General features: G+C 33.4%; 1 protein-coding gene across 3 annotated transcripts; it reads left to right on the top strand.

The window, feature by feature from the left end:
• Positions 1-452: 452 nt before the first annotated feature.
• On the top strand, positions 453-14,460 carry LOC147080111 (uncharacterized). Of its 3 annotated transcripts, none has more exons than XM_085948150.1 (4): positions 453-666; positions 1,537-1,686; positions 11,055-11,292; positions 12,840-14,460. In XM_085948150.1, the coding sequence occupies exons 1-4, from the start codon at positions 496-498 to the stop codon at positions 12,875-12,877; spliced, it is 597 nt and encodes a 198-aa protein (XP_085804276.1). In that variant the 5' UTR covers positions 453-495; the 3' UTR covers positions 12,878-14,460. The 3 variants fall into 3 exon arrangements, with proteins under 3 accessions (XP_085804276.1, XP_085804284.1, XP_085804268.1); XM_085948158.1 differs by having other exon boundaries at positions 11,055-11,220; positions 12,840-13,866; XM_085948142.1 differs by lacking the exons at positions 11,055-11,292; positions 12,840-14,460 and adding an exon at positions 2,660-4,301.
• The last annotated feature ends 5,852 nt before the right edge of the window (positions 14,461-20,312 follow it).

Raw genomic sequence — 20,312 nt, 5'->3', positions numbered from 1 at the left:
TAAATTATGCACAAACATAAAATACTGTATTGTAGCGCTACAACTGTCCGCAGCAAAATTAAACTTAAAGAATGGTTAGAAAAAATATTGCACTCGGACTATGTTCTCTTTAAAGACATTCCAAGTCTCGGGGCCACTTAGTACCTCGGGGCCCCACGCGTCTGCTTAGTCCAGACACACCCCTGTACCTACATATATATTGTCATAATATAAATAAAATAACATAAATATAATATTAAAGTTTCTTCTAAGCAGCTGTTATTTACACAAATTGGATAAAATAACAATTTTTATAATAATATGTAGCTTATGGCACGATGCTCAATCGAAATGTTACTGTATGCAATGTTGTTTATCAAATAAAATCGTTGGTTATCATCATTAGTTTTTCTATCTACGTAACTCTGATTTTTCTTATAAGACAACACTGAATGCAAAGTTGCCGGTTGGCCGGTTGTCGCGTTGGCACAAAAGTTTTTTACACGTAATTATGAAATGGTCTTTAAAGTTTTAGACGGAATGGATGTTAGACGCGAAATAGATGAATACAATTCGGATACGGAATTACAGACCTTCTGTGATGTACCAATTGAGAATTCAAACAGTCTGTTGCGGCACACTTCTGTAAAACAAGAAAATACAGACGATTCCGTTTGCGGGTTTGAGGTTAGTTTCATTAGATAAGTACACTGTTGGTGTTTTGTAATGCATAATTTATTCATGTAACACAATGACACCAAGCCATTAAAAGAAATCAATTTGTGAGTTGCATTTAAGACAGAGACCTTCGACTTGCATATATATTACACGTCATACTAGAACAAGTGAAACACTAAAACGCAACACAATCTAATAATTCCGCGCTGACCTTTGTATCAACACGATATGTTTTGAATTATATATAGCGTTATAGTGCCTGTACACGTGTATGGGTTTACTTGCACGAATAGTGTGTATTTTAAGCCATCGCGATAATAGCTTCAGTGCTTACACGTAAAAGTGCTGTGCAGCCGCAGATATCGCTCATTTCAATTGTCGCGTGAAAATTAAGAAGCTTCTTAACTTTTTTGAACCATGTATACAAACTTTCAACTTGCACGATAATATGTGTTATTTTTTAGTTATGACCGCGATAATACATATTATCAGCAGTAAATCCATGCACGTCTAAACGGGGTATTAACCGCGAATCAAATTTAGATGCATGTCGCTTACTGTCACGCTGTCGCGGCTACAAATTTAGTTTTTGGTTTTTCATTTTGCAGAATATTTTGAACGGTCACCATCTCTGTCAATTCACATTATTATAGGTATAGTTTTCAAAACTATTTGAAGAACGTTAGTTATGTATTTAATATAAATAAAATGCATATTATGATACAAAAGTAACTATTAAAAATAGTATATTCTTTAACACATGTTTAAGTTTATATCATATTTTTACACACCCAGGAGGATAAGCCAGTAAACATTAATTTTGTGTTCCCAGTTCATGCCTCACATACCTATATGTTTTATATTTTTTTTTTTTTTCAGTGCACGACTAACATCGTTAACATAAAGGTCGAAACTATTTGTCAGGCGGATAACTCTACTGGAGATTTCAACGAAGATGAAATCCGTCCATTGAAATGTGATGAACGTGTAGCTGGGCCTTATTATTCTCAATGTGGACCAGTAAATCAGGTATCACTGATATTTGTTGAATCTTTAACGTTGCATTGTGTTTATTAAATCATTTGCCACTTTCTTTGTAGGTTTTTGACAAACCTTATAAGACCGAGTTGGTATTAATTTACGTACTCCCACGTCGGTACTCCATCTGTAATTCTGTCGCACAGAATACATTAATGATTTGAATTCAGATTCCAAAGTCATACCGGTCAAAAGATCATCACACTTTTTACAGGCGCCAGCAAATTGAGTAGAATTCTACAAAAGGCACATGCGCATCTATTCTATACACAAGACTGCTTTCGGCCGCTACGGCAACTATCTAAGGTAGGTTTGTATCGATGTAGGGTGACGCACCCAATTGTTGGCACTCCACCAATTATCAGCACCCTTCAAGTTAACGTAAAAATATAAGATATGTAAGCATAGTTAAGTTTGCCAAGTATAAAAAATGTGTTTAGCAATTAATATTGTTTACGACAAGCAATATTCATCACACCAGGATTAACAAAATAGCGAGAAAATAGTGCGTCAAAAGTGCTCCGTTGTGTTTTGTGATTTTTTCCGCCATTTTCTTTCTGCCACGGTAAGAAAATGTTTCAATAGCCTTGCTATTTTGTCTACATCTAAGTGTTTATCAATAAACTGACGATTTAAATGATTGCGGGATAGAGCCAGGCATTTGAATTTAAAATTTAATTTAAGGTTAATTGTTCGTTGTCTATGTTTAAAGGGTGCCAACATTTGGTATCGTGATTGAGTAGTTTTCCTATTATTGGCACATGTGCTAATAATTGGTTATTTTGATAAAGTATTATTTTTAACAGATTTTAATTTCTATAGCCTATATCATTAAGGCTCTAAGTAATTCCATTGATAAAAATATGTTACACTCGTTTTTTCCAAATGTTAGCCCCATGCTAATAATTGGTTTTGGCTTGTGCCAATAATAGGGTTAAATTATAGCTTGTGTCTTTATTTTCAGACTGAAGTATTCAAAATGGATCCAGTTAATGTGAAAAAGAGGAAAGCGAAGAAGAAGACTCTCGACAACACAATAATAAAAAGAAAAATATACAGCCATGATAACTTGGTAAAAGCACTTGAGGCTGTAAAGTGCGGTATGAGTAAAAAACTGGCCGCAAAAACCTTTCATGTACCGAGAGGAACTATTCAGTTCAGGTTACGGAAAGTAGATCATCAAGACCTTCCAGGACCAAGTACAGTATTAACCAAAAACGAGGAAGAGACTTTGGTGAAATGGATTAAAGACTGTTGCCGCAAAGGATTCCCTAGAAGAAAACTAGATGTTCAATTGAGTGTTGCACATTTCATAAAGAAAGCAAATAGAAAGAATCCATTCAAAGATGGAATACCTAGTAATAAATGGTACCAACTCTTTTTGTATCGTCATCCCGGATTAAGTATACGTGCACCTGAGGCAGTCACAGCATCAAGTGCGGCAGTGTCAGAGCAAGATATAAAAAACTGGTTCATTGGAATTGAAACCTACTTAAAAGACAACAGTTACTTTACCATTCTCTCGGATCCAAGTCGCGTGTTCAACGGTGACGAGTCAAACTTTCAGCTATGCCCAAAAAGTGGAAAGGTTATTGCAATGAGGTGAGAAGGATGTTTATAAAGTAGACCATGCATCTGCCAAATCTGCTCTAACAGTTCTATTCACGTTTTCTGCCAATGGAGATACCACGCCTCCAATGATCATATTTCCGAATAAAAGGTTGCCTAAGGATATAACATTAAATGTGCCAGGAGACTGGGGTATTGGTTTGAGCGATTTGGGATGGATGAAGGCAGAGGTATTTTATGATTATATAAAAAACGTTTTACACCCTTATCTATTGAAAACAAAAAGACAACTCCCCGTTTTACTTTTTGTTGACGGACACAAAACGCACCTCTCTCTGGAAGTGAGTGAACTGTGTAAAAGCTTGGACATAGTTCTGGTAGCTTTATATCCAAACGCAACAAGATTGTTGCAGCCAGCCGATATTTCAGCATTCAGGCCACTTAAGCAAGCTTGGAAAGAAAGTGTATTGAAGTGGAGGCGTGAAAACCCCTTAGCTGCACTCACAAAAACAGATTTTGTTCCTGTGCTCAAGGAAGCTGTCGTAAACGGCATTAAGCCTTCTACTGTTATAAATGGTTTTAGAACCACCGGTTTATGTCCATGGAATTGTGATGCAATCAATTTTAACAAATGCCTAGCACGTCAGAAAACTGTTGAAAATTCAAATACCGAAGAGAAGAACAATGACAATTTCAAAGAAAAGTCTCTATCAAAAGATACGTTTTATGCAATTCACGCCCGTTCCGAACAGACCCAACCCAATTATATTAAGGCTACGCAGTAGGGATTTGAAAGCTGAAATAATATCGGGAGCGCGAAAATCTAAATCCGGCGGAAAAATGCTACATTCTGCCGATATCGGCATCCCAGGATCATCACTCCCAGTGTACATTAACGAACATCTGACTAAACAAAACAAAATACTGCTGAAACTCACTAAAACCAAGGCAAAAGATCTGGGGTTTACATATACCTGGGTCAGAAATGGTCGAATTTTCACAAGGAAAAACGATACTTCCCCGGCTATTTGTATAGCAAAAGAAGAAGAATTAGGGAAAATGAAATAAACAATACAATGAAACTCACCTTCGTGAGCACTTCACTTTTTATTAATCTTGAGATACCGAGGAATATCGTATTATTTTGTGTAATTAACATTATTGGTGCAACGATATATTTTTATTTAACTATTTATTACTTAAGTTATCTCAGGCTCTGATATCCAAATTTATTATCAAAACGTACGTGGAGTCCGCACAAAGACGCATGACTTTTTAAATTGTGTCCTTAACTGCGACTATGATATAATTTGTCTTACTGAAACTTGGCTTTTGGACGAAATTAGGGATCACGAATTAATTGACTTTAGGTATAACATTTTTCGCCGAGATCGCGATTACAAATCAGTTGGGAAAAAAATGGGTGGTGGTGTATTAATCGCAGTGAAATCGGAATTCAGTGCATCCCTTCAGCCTCTATGGAATAGTAGTGCTGAGGATCTTTGGGTCACCTTGAAGACTGAAAGTCTCGCTAAAATTATAAATCTATGTTGTTCTTACCATCCACGCGGAACCGATTTTAAAACCAATCTGAGCGCGCACTTGGAAAAAAGCTCTACCATATATCATTCTCATACTGATGAAGTTTTTATTATGGTAGGAGATTACAATCTTCCAAATTTAGACTGGACATCATCTGATGACGTCAATTATCTCCACCCTGATTACAACATTGATCCGTTTTGTACCAGTTTAACTGATTTTTTATCCTTCACGAACATGCATCAATTTAACTCTATTTGTAATATTAATAATCGTATTCTTGATCTTGTAATTTCTGACATTAGTAACTGCGTGGTTACCTCGTGTATTACACCCCTTACTCCTGAAGACGCACATCATAAATCCCTTATTATTAATTTCAGTATAACCAAAAAGAAAACGTTACAAGCGGCTGTTCGTGAGACATATTTATTTAAAAATTGCGATTATACCAAACTCAAAAAGGATCTCTCCGCAATATCTTGGGAAACTATTATGTTACCAAACATGAATATGGAAGATGCCTCGGCTTGTTTCTATGCTAAACTTTGGGAGTTAATTGATACTAACGTACAAAAAAAATGCATAACTCCAATTCATCGTTATCCTCCCTGGTTTTCCAAACCCCTAATAAAAGTTATAAATGAAAAACTAAAGTATCATAAGAAATGGAAAAAGTACAGTAGCCCCATAGATTATGATACATTTGTCATTTTAAGAAAAAGGCAAAAACGACTTGCTAAAAAATGTTATAAAGACTTCATCTTACGGGCAGAAAAATCCATTAAGCGAAACTCAAAATGTTTTTGGTCATTCGTTAAATCCAAATCCAATGGGTCCAATATTCCCGGTGAAATGCTCCTCGATGAAAAAATTGTTTCAGATGGCAAATCTATATGTAATTTATTCAATGACTATTTTAAATCTGTATTTATTCCGTCATCCTTACAAACACCTGTTTTGCAAGATGTTAGCACTATGGTAATTAATTCAATAATATTCACTCCGTCATCAGTTCTTTCATACATTAAAAACATAGACATAAATAAAGGCGCCGGTTCTGATCGTATTCCTCCCATTTTGATTGCTTCTTGTGGAGAAGAATTGGCCTCCCCATTATCAATTTTATTTAACTTTTCTGTTAAAAGCGGATGTTTTCCTGATGTATGGAAGAAAGCATTAATTACTCCAATATTTAAAAGTGGGGACAAAAGCGTCATTACTAATTACAGGCCGATATCCAAACTTCCTATTTTCGGAAAATTGTTAGAAAAGATCATTTCCGACCATATTTTTGCAGCTCTGCGTAACTTCATCACACCAAATCAACATGGTTTTTTTAGGAGACGCTCCGTAGAAACTAACCTACTCGAATTTACTGATTTCATACTTAATTCTATGGGCAGTAAAACACAAGTGGACGCTATATATACAGACTTTTCTAAAGCTTTCGACAAAATCAATCACTGCATCTTACTTAAAAAACTCTGGGCCCTGGAGATTCACGGGGATTTATTCCGTTGGATTTCTTCATACATCTCAAATCGGTCGCAAGCTGTTGCAATTAAAGGATTCGTCTCCAGTTTTATACACATTCCATCTGGAGTACCGCAGGGGTCCCACCTTGGTCCCTTATTATTCATCTTATATATTAATGATATGAGCACCTGTTTTCTTAACTCACAATTTTCCATCTATGCAGATGACACAAAAATATATAAAAATATCTCTTCAGTCGATGATTGTATTGAGTTACAATCTGACTTAGATAGACTGTATAGATACTGTCAACGGAATCACCTTTATCTAAACGTCAACAAATGCTCGTCAATAACATTCTCCAGAAGTATGAACCCCATCAACACAGAATACAAACTAGGAGTCGAACCCTTGAAACGCAGCTCAAAAATACGTGACCTGGGCGTTATAATGGATAATAAAATGAATTTTAACGCTCATATCAATGAAACCATAAATAAAGCTTTAAAATTACTAGGTTTTATCCTTCGTATCTCTAAACCATTCAGATCGCCTGATGTTCTGAAGGTTCTTTACTTCTCTTATGTTAGATCCTTATTAGAGTATGCCTCCGTCGTGTGGAATATAAATCGGCTCGAAGCGGTGCAAAAGCGATTTCGCAAGCACGTTAATTTTAAAACCTACTGTTATGATTTATCTAATTCTACTTCGACCGCTGCAATTTTTATGGTACCATCTTTGGAAAGTCGACGTTCTATATCCGATCAATATTTTCTTTTTAAAATTATCAATGGTTTTGTTGACTCGCCAAACCTACTCGAAAGGGTAGGTTTCCATTGTCCATCAAGATTTACACGAAACCAAACTTTGTATCATATCAGTCGTAGCGGTTCTAATTATGCACAAAACTCCTTTATTCGTCGCTCTTGTTTAAATTATTATATGTATTTCTCCACCGTTGATCCTTTTAATAATTCACCTGTTTCATTTAAACATGCTATCTCAAAAATTTTGTATAAATAGATATATAATGTATTTACTTATACATATATATATATTCTTTTATTTTTTATGTTAATTTTTTATTTTTCTTTTTTATCTTTTGTATGTCATTTAATTATTCATTATTCTTCCTCATTTTTTCTCATTTTTTCTCATTTTTCTCATGTAATCTTCTTATGTAATTTCTTTATATTTATGTTATTTTACTCTCTATCTTGTTAGGATTAACTATATTATAATGTATATATGGAAACTTTGCTGGTTGCTATTAACTTTTTAATAATATATTTTAAATTTCTGTAATCAATATGTAACTGTTTGTTTTCCTTAATAAAATAAAAAAAAAAAAAAAAAAAAAATAACATAGTGGGAGAGAAAAAATTGAATGCCTTACAAACTCTTACCGAAGACTTTCTAATAGACAGTGACAAAATCCTGAAAAAGCTTTTGAACTATTTCCAACATGATGAAAAGCACCAAGAATCAGAAATATTACATGAGGACAACCTTACAGAAGAAATCACTATAGAAGAGATGCCAATTTTATTTATGGATATCCTTGATAACTCACAGTTTGATTTAGTTACTGTGCAGAAATCTATTGAAGAAATGGGAAAAAACAAATTTGAAAGAAAAGAACACAAAACTTTGCTTGAAAGTGACTTAGTTACTTAAGATAAAAACGAAATGGAGATTCCAGAAAGTGGTTTAATAGCAACGTGCAAAGAACATGTAGTTAAAGAATGCGAGATTATGGATATTATTAGTCAACAGAAAGAATATTTAACCCCTGTAAAATTAAGTGACGTTTTAGTAAAACCGAAAACACCTCAAAGAAAAGGCGTTAAACAAAGTGAAAGAGTTTCCTTTGTCTTAACTTCAGACGAATGGCAAAGCAAGGAAACCCAGAAACGGAGAGAAAAAAGTCTTAAAGAAGAACAAGTCAAGAAAAGAAAAGAGGAGAGAATCCAAAAACAAAAGGAAGTGAAAACTAAACAAGGAGAAAAGAAAAACCTTTCAAAAAAAACAGCAGCAACGTTAATAAATAAACGTTAAGTTAATAAATAAACAGAGTAAGAAAGTGCAGTTCGGACCTGTGCAAAATACAACTAAAAGAGAATGTCAAGTGGAAAGAGAACCTAATGTAAAAAAAGAGAATATGATACCCGAAACGAAAAGAATCAAAGTACTGGCCGATATAAGATTGAACAAGCCTCTGGTGCCAATAGTTAACCAACAATTCTCGAATCCCATAGTTGATGAAGACAAGAAAAATGATGGGATTAGAGATCCTTTTGATAAAATTTTAAGCAGTCGTAAGAAATCATACACGGTGGAAGAACTTGAAGCCATTTTAAATGATGATGATTAAATATTTAAACGGTTAACATCATAAGAACTTACGTAATTTATTTTAGACACCTAAATATTTTTTGAGAATTTTTGATCTCAATTAGTTCCTGAATTTATTTAAATATAATCATTATTTCTTTTGAGGTTTTTTAAAAATAATGTTTCCTAATAATAAATGTATGAATACTAGTGTAAAACGTGTTTAATTTGCATGATTAATACACTTTTTTGGATCTCTATTAACTGTGCCAATAATTGGAAAAGGTTGTGTCAATAATAGGAAAAAGTATGCCAATAATTGGAGTAAGGGCCAAACTCAGGAAATATCACAATTGTGTGCATATGCACAATACAAAAGTGTTATTGGAAGTATTCAAATAAAAGTTAAGTAAACATATTATTTAAATCAGAAACATAGGAACTTAGAAAGATAATTGATAGAATACTGTGCGAACTTGAACTGCTCAGTTCCCTTAAAGTGCCAATAATTGGGTGCTTCACCCTATTATCACTTACCGTAACAATTAAAATAAGTTAGCCATATAAACAGTTAAAACTGTCTATCTCACTCTAAAATTTACCACAGCCAAAAGAAGTGATGTTAAAACATATCACTTTTTGTCACAATTACGACTACTTTATTGTAATTGTTACAACAAGTGCCAATACTTCGATACAAATCTACCCTAGATAGCTGCCGTAGCGGCCGAAAGCAGCCTTGTGTATAGAATAGATGCGATGGTTATTTTATTATTTTCAATTACATTTTAATATAGTAATATGGTAATAATGGCGTTGGTTATATAAATAATGAATAATATGTTTAATTAATCACTAACCTAATATTACTCGCTTCTAATGTTTCGACTTCTAATCGATTCAAATTCAATCCCACAAGACCTATCAGATGTTGGTATCAAAAATATAGTAATGCAATGTGTTCTACGACAGTGAAACACACATTATAGACGTGCAATGGTGTATGCTTCAAATACACCAACATTGAATGAGCGTCAGTGCATAAACCGAGAGCAGTTGTCAGAACGAATGAAAAGCTTATAATGACGCATTCTTGACACGTGTTTAAGTTTATCCCTTGTTCTTCTACACTCAAGAATATTACCCGTTAGGTATTTGAGTTCCCAATAATTTTGTGTTCCCTGTTCCTTTTCCATAAACACCACATCACAGAATATGCCTTCGTTTATATTCCATTTTAGGGTATGGTACAAGGTTTTTTCAGAGATTCCATTTTATTTAACACCAATAATATTGAACATATATAATTTTGAAAACACTTCTGAGAAAATAATATAACCAATAGAAAAAATCTTTTTTGAAAAAATTCGACACCCGGCAGGGACCAAACCTGCATGCACATAGTCAACAATGCTATAGGTACCATACTTAATTGCAACGTATTTTAACTAAAGGCTCTTGAAGGCTCTGAAGCGCTTTCCAAATCGAGTTACTATTGGCGATCGGTTTTTGTATTTTAAATCAAAGTAGGTATTAATTACTTTAATTACTAACTGACGTTAAATTCTTACATACGAATGTTACATTTTTAAACTACTGTTATTCGCTAAAGGGTGGTTCTGTGAAGATTCATTCCTCTTTATCATAATCTTAAATAACTATTAAACTCATATTTGGAGTATATTATATACTGTAATTATATATGTATCTATATATATATTGACCATCTCTGAACCTAATAAGATTAGATTAGAGGTTTGTTTTTATGAGAAATGGATGAAAGCCACTTGCTCAAACTAATATGTTCATACTCTGACGCATACACAAACTAAAAAAAAAACAATATGTGTAGTTGCCAGATCCAGGATTCAAACCTTGGATCCTTGGCGTTATAGGCCGACGCCTTAACCGCACGTACATTGTGAGCGTAATTATATACATATAAGAAAAATCTGTAGGAATTAGATTCACAGCTACGACTGAAGACATTGCGACACTCGCAACAAATATAGTTTTGACAATAAGGTTCTATCAACAGTAAAGTTATGGGTGGTAAAGTGTTCTTCGTCAATTATTGCTACAAGATACTTCTACCTAGTTTTGGCAGATAAGAAATTATGACTATACATTTGAAACGGTGGAATACCACATTGCCTAATATCCAACATTACTACACAATATTTTATTTTTGATTAACTTTTTTTTTATTCAACGAATAATTCACAAGATTTAAGAGTGTTACATTCTATTTATTGAACTTACATAATTTTGAAAACATTTCTGAGAAAATATATTATAACCAATAAAAAAACTTATTTTGAATTTTTTTTTGTGAATCATTCGTTGAATAAAAAAAATAGTTAAATAAAAATTATGTATGTTCAATATTTTATTTATTTTTTTAATCGAAATCAAAACCTCTAATATTTTTGTAGATTTCTACCCAACGATGTTTCACAGAACGACACAATAACTATGAGAGTACACTGGCTATCATCAATGAGGACACATTTAACAAAGGGGGTATTCCCCTAAAACACGCATCATCTGCATCGAAAGAAATCGAAGATACGATGGTAGAGCATTCAGATATTACTATAGGTGAACAAAATATCAAACAAGAATTGCAGAAAATATATTTTCTGAAGGAGGTGCTTATTAAGTTAAAAAAAAGTAAGACATTTTCAAGGTAATATAATTTGCAGTGTTTGTTACGCAGTAATAATTGAATACTCAAAGACACTAAGAACCCATAATATTTCATGCACGATGTCTAGAAAAGATGAAAATCAGAACATGACTCATATTGTTGTCTATTGTTTCATCATATCTAGTTTTTTAAAAACGCATAAAACATCGTGTCCTGGTAAAAAGCCATTTACATACGATTTTTGCTCATTCAGATGCTCGCTAAGAAAATAGATTATCTATATATATAAAATGAATATTTGTTTGTTTGTCCGGTATGCGCTCCTACACCATTCATCCGATTGCGATGAAACTTTGGTGAACTATTGTGTGCACACCCGCGGAGGTTTTTGAAGTAAAAAAACCATCTTATTCTTCTTCTTCATTCTTTCTTCGTTTATTCATATGGTTCCTATACCATTCATCTGATTGCGATGCAACTTTGATGAGTTGCTGTGTGCATACATACCCGTGGAGGTTTCTGAATTAAAAAAACTATCTTCCTTTTCTTCATAATATCTTCTTTTATTCGTATGGTTCCTATACCATTCATACGATTGCGATGAAACATTGGGGAGTTGTATGCACGCCTGCGAAGGTTTTTGAATTAGAAAAACCATCTTCTTCATTTTATCTTTTTTTATTCGTATGGTTCTTATACCATTTATCCGATTGCGATGAAACTTTCGTCAGTTGTTGTGCGTACACCCGCGATGGTTTCTGAATTAGTTTAATCATATTTTTTTTATTCGTATGGCTCCTATACTATTCACCCGATTGCAATGAAACTTTCGTCAGTTGTTGTGCGCACACCCGCGAAGATTTCTGAAATAGTACAATCATCTTCTATTCTATCTTCTTCTATTGCGTTCCTATATCAAATTTGGAAAATCTATTCTCACATGGACAGCTGTATGTGGCCTGCTCACGCGTTGGAAAACCTTCTGATTTATGCGTATACGCACCAATCAGACAAACAAAAAATATTGTGTATCCAAAAGCACTTCAATAAACAGAATTAAAACACTTTATTTCTTTGATTGGCGTTGCAACGCATGCCAGGTACTCGCTAGTAACCAATAAAAATAATCTTTTTTGATTTTTTTTGTGAATTATTCGTTGAATAAAAAAAATAGTTAATGGAAAATTATTAGCAATCCAAGTAAATTACAACAAAAAATCTTGGAGTGATCCGTGACGTTGGTGAGTAAAATAGTAATACTTACTTTAATTTCAAACGCAAAAGCCGATCGACAATAGTCACTCAATTTGGAAAGCGCTTTAGAGTGTATTATGTGCCATTATTTAAAATTTGTCGCAATTAAGTATGTGCGCCTATAGAATAATGGTATAAGTTCATGGGCGCGAAACCTGATAGATGCGGATTCGATTCCTGCTGGGTGTCTTACTTTTTTCAAAATTGATTTTTTCTATTGGCTTTAATATATTTTCTTAAAAATGTTTTCAAAATTATGTATGTTCAATATTTTATTTATTTTTAATCGAATATAAAACCTCTGATATTTTTGTAGATTCCTACCCAACAATGTTTCACAGAACGACACAATAGCTATGAGACTACACTGGCTATCATCAATGAGGACACATTTAACAAAGGGGGTATTCCCCTAAACCACGCATCATCTGCATCGAAAGAAATCCAAGATACGATGGTAGAGCATTCAGATATTACTATAGATGAACAAAATATCAAACAAGAATTGCAAAAAATATATTTTCCGAAGGAGGTGCGTATTAAGTTAAAAAAAGTAAGACATTTTCCACGTAATTTTATTTGCAGTGTTTGTTACGCAGTATTTGAATGCTCAATGACACTAAGAAGTCATAATATTTCATGCACGATGTCTAGAAAAGATGAAAATCAGAACATGGCTCATAATATTGTTCAAAAAAAGCCTAAAACATCACATCCTGGTAAAAAGCCATTTAAATGCGACTATTGCTCATTCAGATGCTCGATACGTGGTAATCTCAAGAAACATGAAAGGATTCATGCTGCTGAAAAACAGTATCAATGCAATGTTTGCTCATATAAAACCTCACGCATCGATCATATTAAAACCCATATGAAGACACATACTGGTGAAAAACCATATCAATGCGATGTTTGTTCTATTAAATTTTCACGGAAAGATAATCTCAAAGTGCATATGAAATCACATAGTGATAAAATACGTGGTGGTGGAAGATCACCAAATGATAAAAAACCATTTAAATGCGATGTGTGCTCATTTAAGTGTTCGTTGTTTAGAAATCTCAAAGAGCATAAAATTATACATAGTGGTGAAAAACCGTTTAAATGCGACGTTTGCTCATACATATGTGCGCGGCTCAATAATCTCAAATCGCATAAGACGATACATACAGGGGAAAAACCATATAAATGCGATGTTTGTCAATACAGATGCTCGCGTGTCGATCATCTCAAATCGCATAAAAAAAGACTGCATACTGGCGAAAAATCCTAGAAATAAAATATGTATTCTCAGTTGCCTCAAAAAACATTTAATTACACTTAATAAAAATTATATCAATGCGATGTATGTCTATTGAGATTATTTTTGCACCTAAGAAATGTCACGTGGCATAAAAAGAAGTCATACTAAACTACCAAGCAGCCATGTAAATGTGTTCCTTTTATAAACTAATGCGATTCGCAAAACAAAATGGCGTATTGAGTGAGTTTGATTTTGTTTTGAAAAAATACATGTCTTTTTGGCAGAAATCGAACCTTTACTTACGGTTTCAGAGTTAAAAGCTCTTCTATCATCGCCACCGTCGGGTATGCTAATAACTCGTACTACTTAACAAAAATTATATAAGTAAATGTAATATTTTCTCGTGTCAATGATGATTAACAAGTAAATTTAAAAATACAAATAAGTAGTCAAGTATAAATACCGTCTGTACGTTAGTCGGACATATCCACGGATATTTGCTTCATTTATATACCCAATTTCTAATAAAAATCTATCAAAAAATGACACATCCAAACTGTCATACTTGTAAATTCGATACAAACCTACTTATTTTTTCTTCGAAAACCCGTTAGCAATGTATGTACCTATAAAAAAGGTGCACAATCCGGTTGGCTAAGAAATAAGATTCGATCGCTTGTCTCGTCTCATAACCAATAAACTATATGTTAAAAAAATACCGTAGTTCGCGAACTAGGTAGGTAACCAGTTCGCGAGACTCGTTTTCATGAAACTACATATGAAAAAAATACTCGAACTAAACTATGGCAGTGCGTCTTCCCACCCTCGTTTTCTCCTATACTGCGCTCGCAGATCTATTTCGCGGTGAACTACAAATGTAGTTCGCCTGGCAGCGTGTCCTCCCACCTCGTTTCTTCCTATACTGGGCGCGCAGATCTAGTTCGTGAACTAGAAATGCAGTTTGCCTGGCAGCGCGTCCTCTCGCCCTCTTTTTTTCATAAATACTGCGTGCACAAATCAAGTTCGCGAACTAGACGAACTGCATAATCGCCATATTATGACACGGGGCCGGTTCTTTCGCTGGCTATAGATTCGTTTAAAAAGATTCGTACGTTCGCGAACGACGCATATCTAGTATACAACATAATACCTAGCTAATAATTTATTGAGATGAAGATTGCTAAACAAAAATTACCAGGACACGTGCTGCAAAAATAAGAATGTCGTACGACACACGAAATGAAAACCGAATAACAAAATAGGTAAATATTTTTGGTCATTCAAACATCATACTGATACCACTTAAAGTATCACGTCCCAAAAAAGTGTCTCTTCTCGAGCATAATCCTCAATTTGACTGATGATTCCACAAGCGAGTCAGAAAGTACTTCAAGAAAAATGATGACGTAATATGTACGATAAGTTAAAAATAACTGTAAAGGTACGTTGTCAGTATGTACTCGTCCGGAATATACTGTTCGGTATTTTGGCCATGGACAATTATTATACTTGCAGCGCCAGCACTTCTCTTAAATTAATATACATACTGTTACACCCCATAATTGACATTCCTCCCCTAGTATTAAATAATTATTAAATAAAAGTAAACTGAACTGTAACCCTGAGATCTTGAAACGGTTTAATAAAACATCTAATCAAATTCCTTGCTCAGCTGTTCAAATAACTTATTTCTAGGTGTGAAATCCTTCGTCCGGGATGTGAAAGTAACATGCTGGACGAAGATGGAAAGTAAATACCTAAATGTAACGATAAACTATGAAAGATGATGTATGAAATCAATAGTTTAAGAATATAATAAATTTCTTTGCAATATATAAAATATGTACAAGAGTATGAAATAAAATGTTTATGTGTAAGTTTTAATAAAGAAATTGTGTAAATAAATATGTAAGTGATGAATGGATCGTGCAAAGCAATTGAGATGTGAGCCAACAGGGAATTATAATTAAGAATGTGCTGTTATTAATAAATATGTAATGTAACATGTATAGCATGATTACCAAAGAAAATTATATTATTAAATAGTAGCTTCATTCTTACAAACTGTGAATTCATGATATTTTAGAAAGAACCGCGTATTAAATAATTTAAATCTAATCGCTCAGTGCAAATGCACAAACGACAAAGACTGCGTTTGCATTGGTGCGCGCTGAGCATACGTACCAGTGTTGCCAACCGTACTCTAACTATAGTACAATACTATAATTTTGAAACCGCAAAAAATGTAAAATACTATAATTTTATGCAAATATCACAAAAATAAGGTCCATTTACCTGGATCACCCAATGTTAAAACTCCAACTTTTTTTGGGTGCATTTGTTTGTGCATCGTTAGCGCACGTTTGTGCATATATAATAACAGAAAAATTCCAATTTCAAATTGGGTGTTCCAGCTAAACGTTTGGTCCTCTAGTGACTTGATACTTGAACCAATAAATTAGCCTTAAATTTTTTTTGTTAAATGCAACTGATTAGGTATATTTATTTAAACTTTGAACACGATTTTTTTAATTTTTATCTTTTATATTAAGCTAATAATTTGATTTTGAGCGGCCGTCAATCTTTAAAACCAAACATTTTTTTTTCAAATTTTTTAATTACACACCTTTAAGTAATTTAATTACATGATTTTTCATGAAGTTTTTATTGTTTTTTCATTTAAATTACGCGAAAAATTCGCATTTTTCCATTTTCACTAAGTACCCCGTGAAAATATCCCGAACAAAAACGACCGCATCCGTTTGGAACATCCAGTCAAAAGAGTCTATACAAAATAGCCAAAACGGTGTAATGCTCACTTAATATGTCGGTTTATAATAGACTACCTTAAAATTGATATTTTGATTACACAAAAGTGTCAAAATTACAAAAACATTCAACATTCTTAACATTTATCTTTTTATTTATGATTTTGAATAGATCAATGTCAGTTGCATACGGGAAAAGCAGTAATTAATAATTATTCTTAGGTACCTACTGTTTTTTAACAATATGATCCGTAATAAAAATAAATAAGTTATTAGAATACAATTAGGTATGCATATTTTTGAAAAATGCAATATATTTTTATGCAACGATATTTTCTTCAAAAGATAATATTGGAATGACATTTATATTTATTTTGTATATAGGAGTTACCTTGCAGGCACTTAACTCTTCCTAACAATATTTGCATAGGTATTATGATTTTTTTCTTTTTATCTATGTCTCCAGATGGTGCAATGCTTGTAGTTCTGGTAAGTATTATGTTAGGAGAGAAGTGTTAGACAAAAACTTCATATTATGCTCTTCAGAATCGATATCAAATGAAGTTTTGTAGGTACTTAAAAAAGTTATTGCCTCTGACGGCTTCGACAATTGTTTCACGCAAATGGTTTTCTTCTGAATGTGTGAGTTTATGAGTTCTTAAACAACGTACCGACCTACATATCTGTTTACATTTATATTTAAATTCATCACGTTTATGAGTTTTTAAATGACATATTTGTTTACATTTAAAATGAAATTGATCACACGCAAATGGTTTTTCTCCTGTTTCGTTTTATGAACTTTAAGATAATGTTGTGCCGAGGCTCCGTATAGGTAGTCAATTTATTTAAAAGGTTATTCACCATTAAGTATCTTTACATGTGTTTGAAGATTACTCCGTCGCGAGCATCCAAATGAACATACATTGCATTTATAAGATTTTTCACGAGTATGTTCTATATATGTATATATTCATTTCATGTGTTTTAAGACAACTAAGTCGCACGCACTTATATGAATATACATCGCATTTTAAAGGTTTTTCACCAGAATTGGTCATTTGTATGTTTTTAAGATGACTAAGTTGCGAGCATCTATATGAGCATACATTGCATTTATAAGGTTTTTCACCAGTCACTAAAAATGCCGGCGCGGCTTAAGAGTTGGCCTATTGCATCGAGGGTCTCAGGTTCTAATCCTCGGTCAAGCAAGCATATTATTCGCGAGAATCTATATGAACATACATTGCATTTATTAGATTTTCTTCAGAATGCGTCATTGTGTCTTTTTTAAATTTAATTCGCGAGCATCTATATGAACACAAATCGCATTTGTGAGGGTGTGCACCAGTATTAATTGTCATTCAACATATTTTAAGACTACAAGGTGTTTTCAAATGACATATTTGATTACATTTCAAATCACAATCATCACACGCAACTGGTTTTTCTCCTCAATGTGTAAGTTTATGAGTTCTTAAAAAACGTATTCAATACGTTGCTGCCAAAAGTTGGTAAGTCGATAGTTTAGGTATTTTGAGCTTACCACGGATAAGATGTCTATACTTATATACGTTTGCTAAGAAAAAAATCAAGATCATCCGATTTTTAGAACATTGTATTTTTAGCTATACATTATGTTGATAAAAATACGTAACTCTTGATTTTTCAATTTCCCAACATCAAAAGACTGTAGAGATGTTTACAGTATTAATCTAGAATTATGTAACTACATTATTAACAACAGAAGGTATATCGAAGAAATATCAGAAACATTATCAAATTACATAAACTTATTCAATGAAAGAACTTAAAGTTCTAATGTGTAAGTTCATAATATGAACTTACACATTCAAGAGAAAACCCATTTGCGTGTGATGAAATGTGATTTCCAATTTAATCAAATATGTAATTTAAAAATACATAGTAAGCTTAAAACTTATGGAATGGCAATACTGGTGAAAAACCTTATAAATGCGATGAATGTTCATATAGATGCTCGCAAATTAGTTGTCTTCTCTTCTCTACTTGGTTGTATACTCAATGACTGAGGATCCTGACCACTTTTAAATTTTGTCATCCTTTGAGCGACCAAGACGACGATTCAAGCCTTCTCGATCTTCAGTTTCTCGTAAAGCAGAATGAATGATGCCCGCAGTAGTCGTAAAAGACATGATATGACAAATTGTTTCGAAGAACCTAAATTTAATCAGTGCACATATAGCTGCTCGCAACATAGTAAATTAAAAATACATAAGTGATGACAAATAGTGTTGAAAAACCTTATAAATGCAATATTTGTTCATAAAGATGCTCGCAACCTAGAAACCTTCAAATCTACAAAATGAAACATACCTAACGGGGTACACCCTCATAAATGCGATTTATGTTCATATAGATGCTCGAGAATTAATGTTTTTAAAGACATACTATGACACATTCTGATGAAAAATCTAATTCTCCCCAAACCATGATTGGGCGGGGCGGAACCTACATTAATATTTATACTGATTCTGTAATTCAATTTTAATTATTTTTTTTTTGTTAAAAAAATATTTCACCATTAGGTACTTATATAGTGATACCTACCTAGTTAAAACGAATATCTTTGCTTGAAACTTTATAAAACAAATATTGTGTAATTACAAGCTGTTCTAATAATTCTAATAGCATTATTTCCAAGAACATATTATTATCTCGTGAGGCTGCTGCTATAAGTTGGTAAGTCGATAATATTATATTATAATATTATTATTATGGTCTCTATATTTTAATATAAAAATGTATGTAAGAAAATAAAATCAAGGTCATTCTTTTTATAGGACGTCTCGTGTGTATTGCCAGTCCAGTTATCCAGTTATTTTATAAGTTTATATTTTGTATTATATTGAGTGACTAAACTCAGGAGAATACAAATCTCGGCTTGTCTCGGGTCGGATTAAAAACCGATACGATTATCCGGACACGGCTGGCAGTAATTACTACCGCCATCTTTGAATGGCTTGGGCATGGCAACTTGCCCATATAAATATCCTCTACAGACATTGATATACTACTGGATGAATCATATGCTTCTTAAAATGACGCCCGATTTTCAGCGACTCGGCCAGTGTTAAAACTTACTGTTTTAATATCAGCGGACTTAACTCGATATAATCTAACTTAATATTTGTCTCGAAAACGACCTGGCAATAATTATGAGTAAGCCCGATCTAGCTTGCATCTTACTCTAACTAATAGTCAGCGCATGACGACTTGCTCTGTCCGCTCAGACATGAATTTTTGGTAGCTTGCAAGCTTTGGGTTTCAGACCCTTAGGGTCACTAATCCAAACACGCAAATTTAGTTTTACAGCCAGTGCAATACGGGTGAAATTCGGGAATCCATGTTAACGGTCTTAACGCATTATACCTACAAGGAAATATTATAAGACGATATTCGTATTATCTTCTTTTGTTGTACATTTTTCAAATGACACTTGTATGGGAACTCCTCATCTAGTAGTATATCAATGCCTACAGATAACCATAAAGCTTCACCCTCCCTTATGCGTCAATTACATTGAGCTACTTTACGAGCTGTTTGTTGGCGAATTTACAATCTGCCTGTAAAGTCACCCAGTGTCATCATTAAACAAGCTAACAAGCAGATTGTAAACAATCTACTGAGAAAAGTTGAAAACCGGTCAACTTTACACGCTACAGCTACACGCCGACGTGTGGGCCTACTGCGTCTGCGCAGTAGAGCGTAGTAGCAACCTCCCGGTGAAAAAACGAAC

This window comes from Rhyacophila brunnea, unplaced genomic scaffold (assembly GCF_057557595.1).
Source record: "Rhyacophila brunnea isolate RB1 unplaced genomic scaffold, BYU_Rbru_1.0 scaffold_1, whole genome shotgun sequence".
NCBI classification, from domain to species: Eukaryota; Metazoa; Arthropoda; class Insecta; order Trichoptera; family Rhyacophilidae; genus Rhyacophila; species Rhyacophila brunnea.
This window is presented reverse-complemented; position numbering and strand designations above follow the sequence as displayed.

Excerpts from the sequence above, each read along its gene's own strand:
- LOC147080111 (XM_085948142.1), top strand. The coding sequence starts at position 496 with ATGGTCTTTAAAGTTTTAGACGGAATGGATGTTAGACGCGAAATAGAT. Across the intron at positions 667-1,536 it reads ATTCCGTTTGCGGGTTTGAG|TGCACGACTAACATCGTTAA; the intron begins GTTAGTTTCATT and ends TTTTTTTTTCAG. Across the intron at positions 1,687-2,659 it reads AATGTGGACCAGTAAATCAG|ACTGAAGTATTCAAAATGGA; the intron begins GTATCACTGATA and ends CTTTATTTTCAG.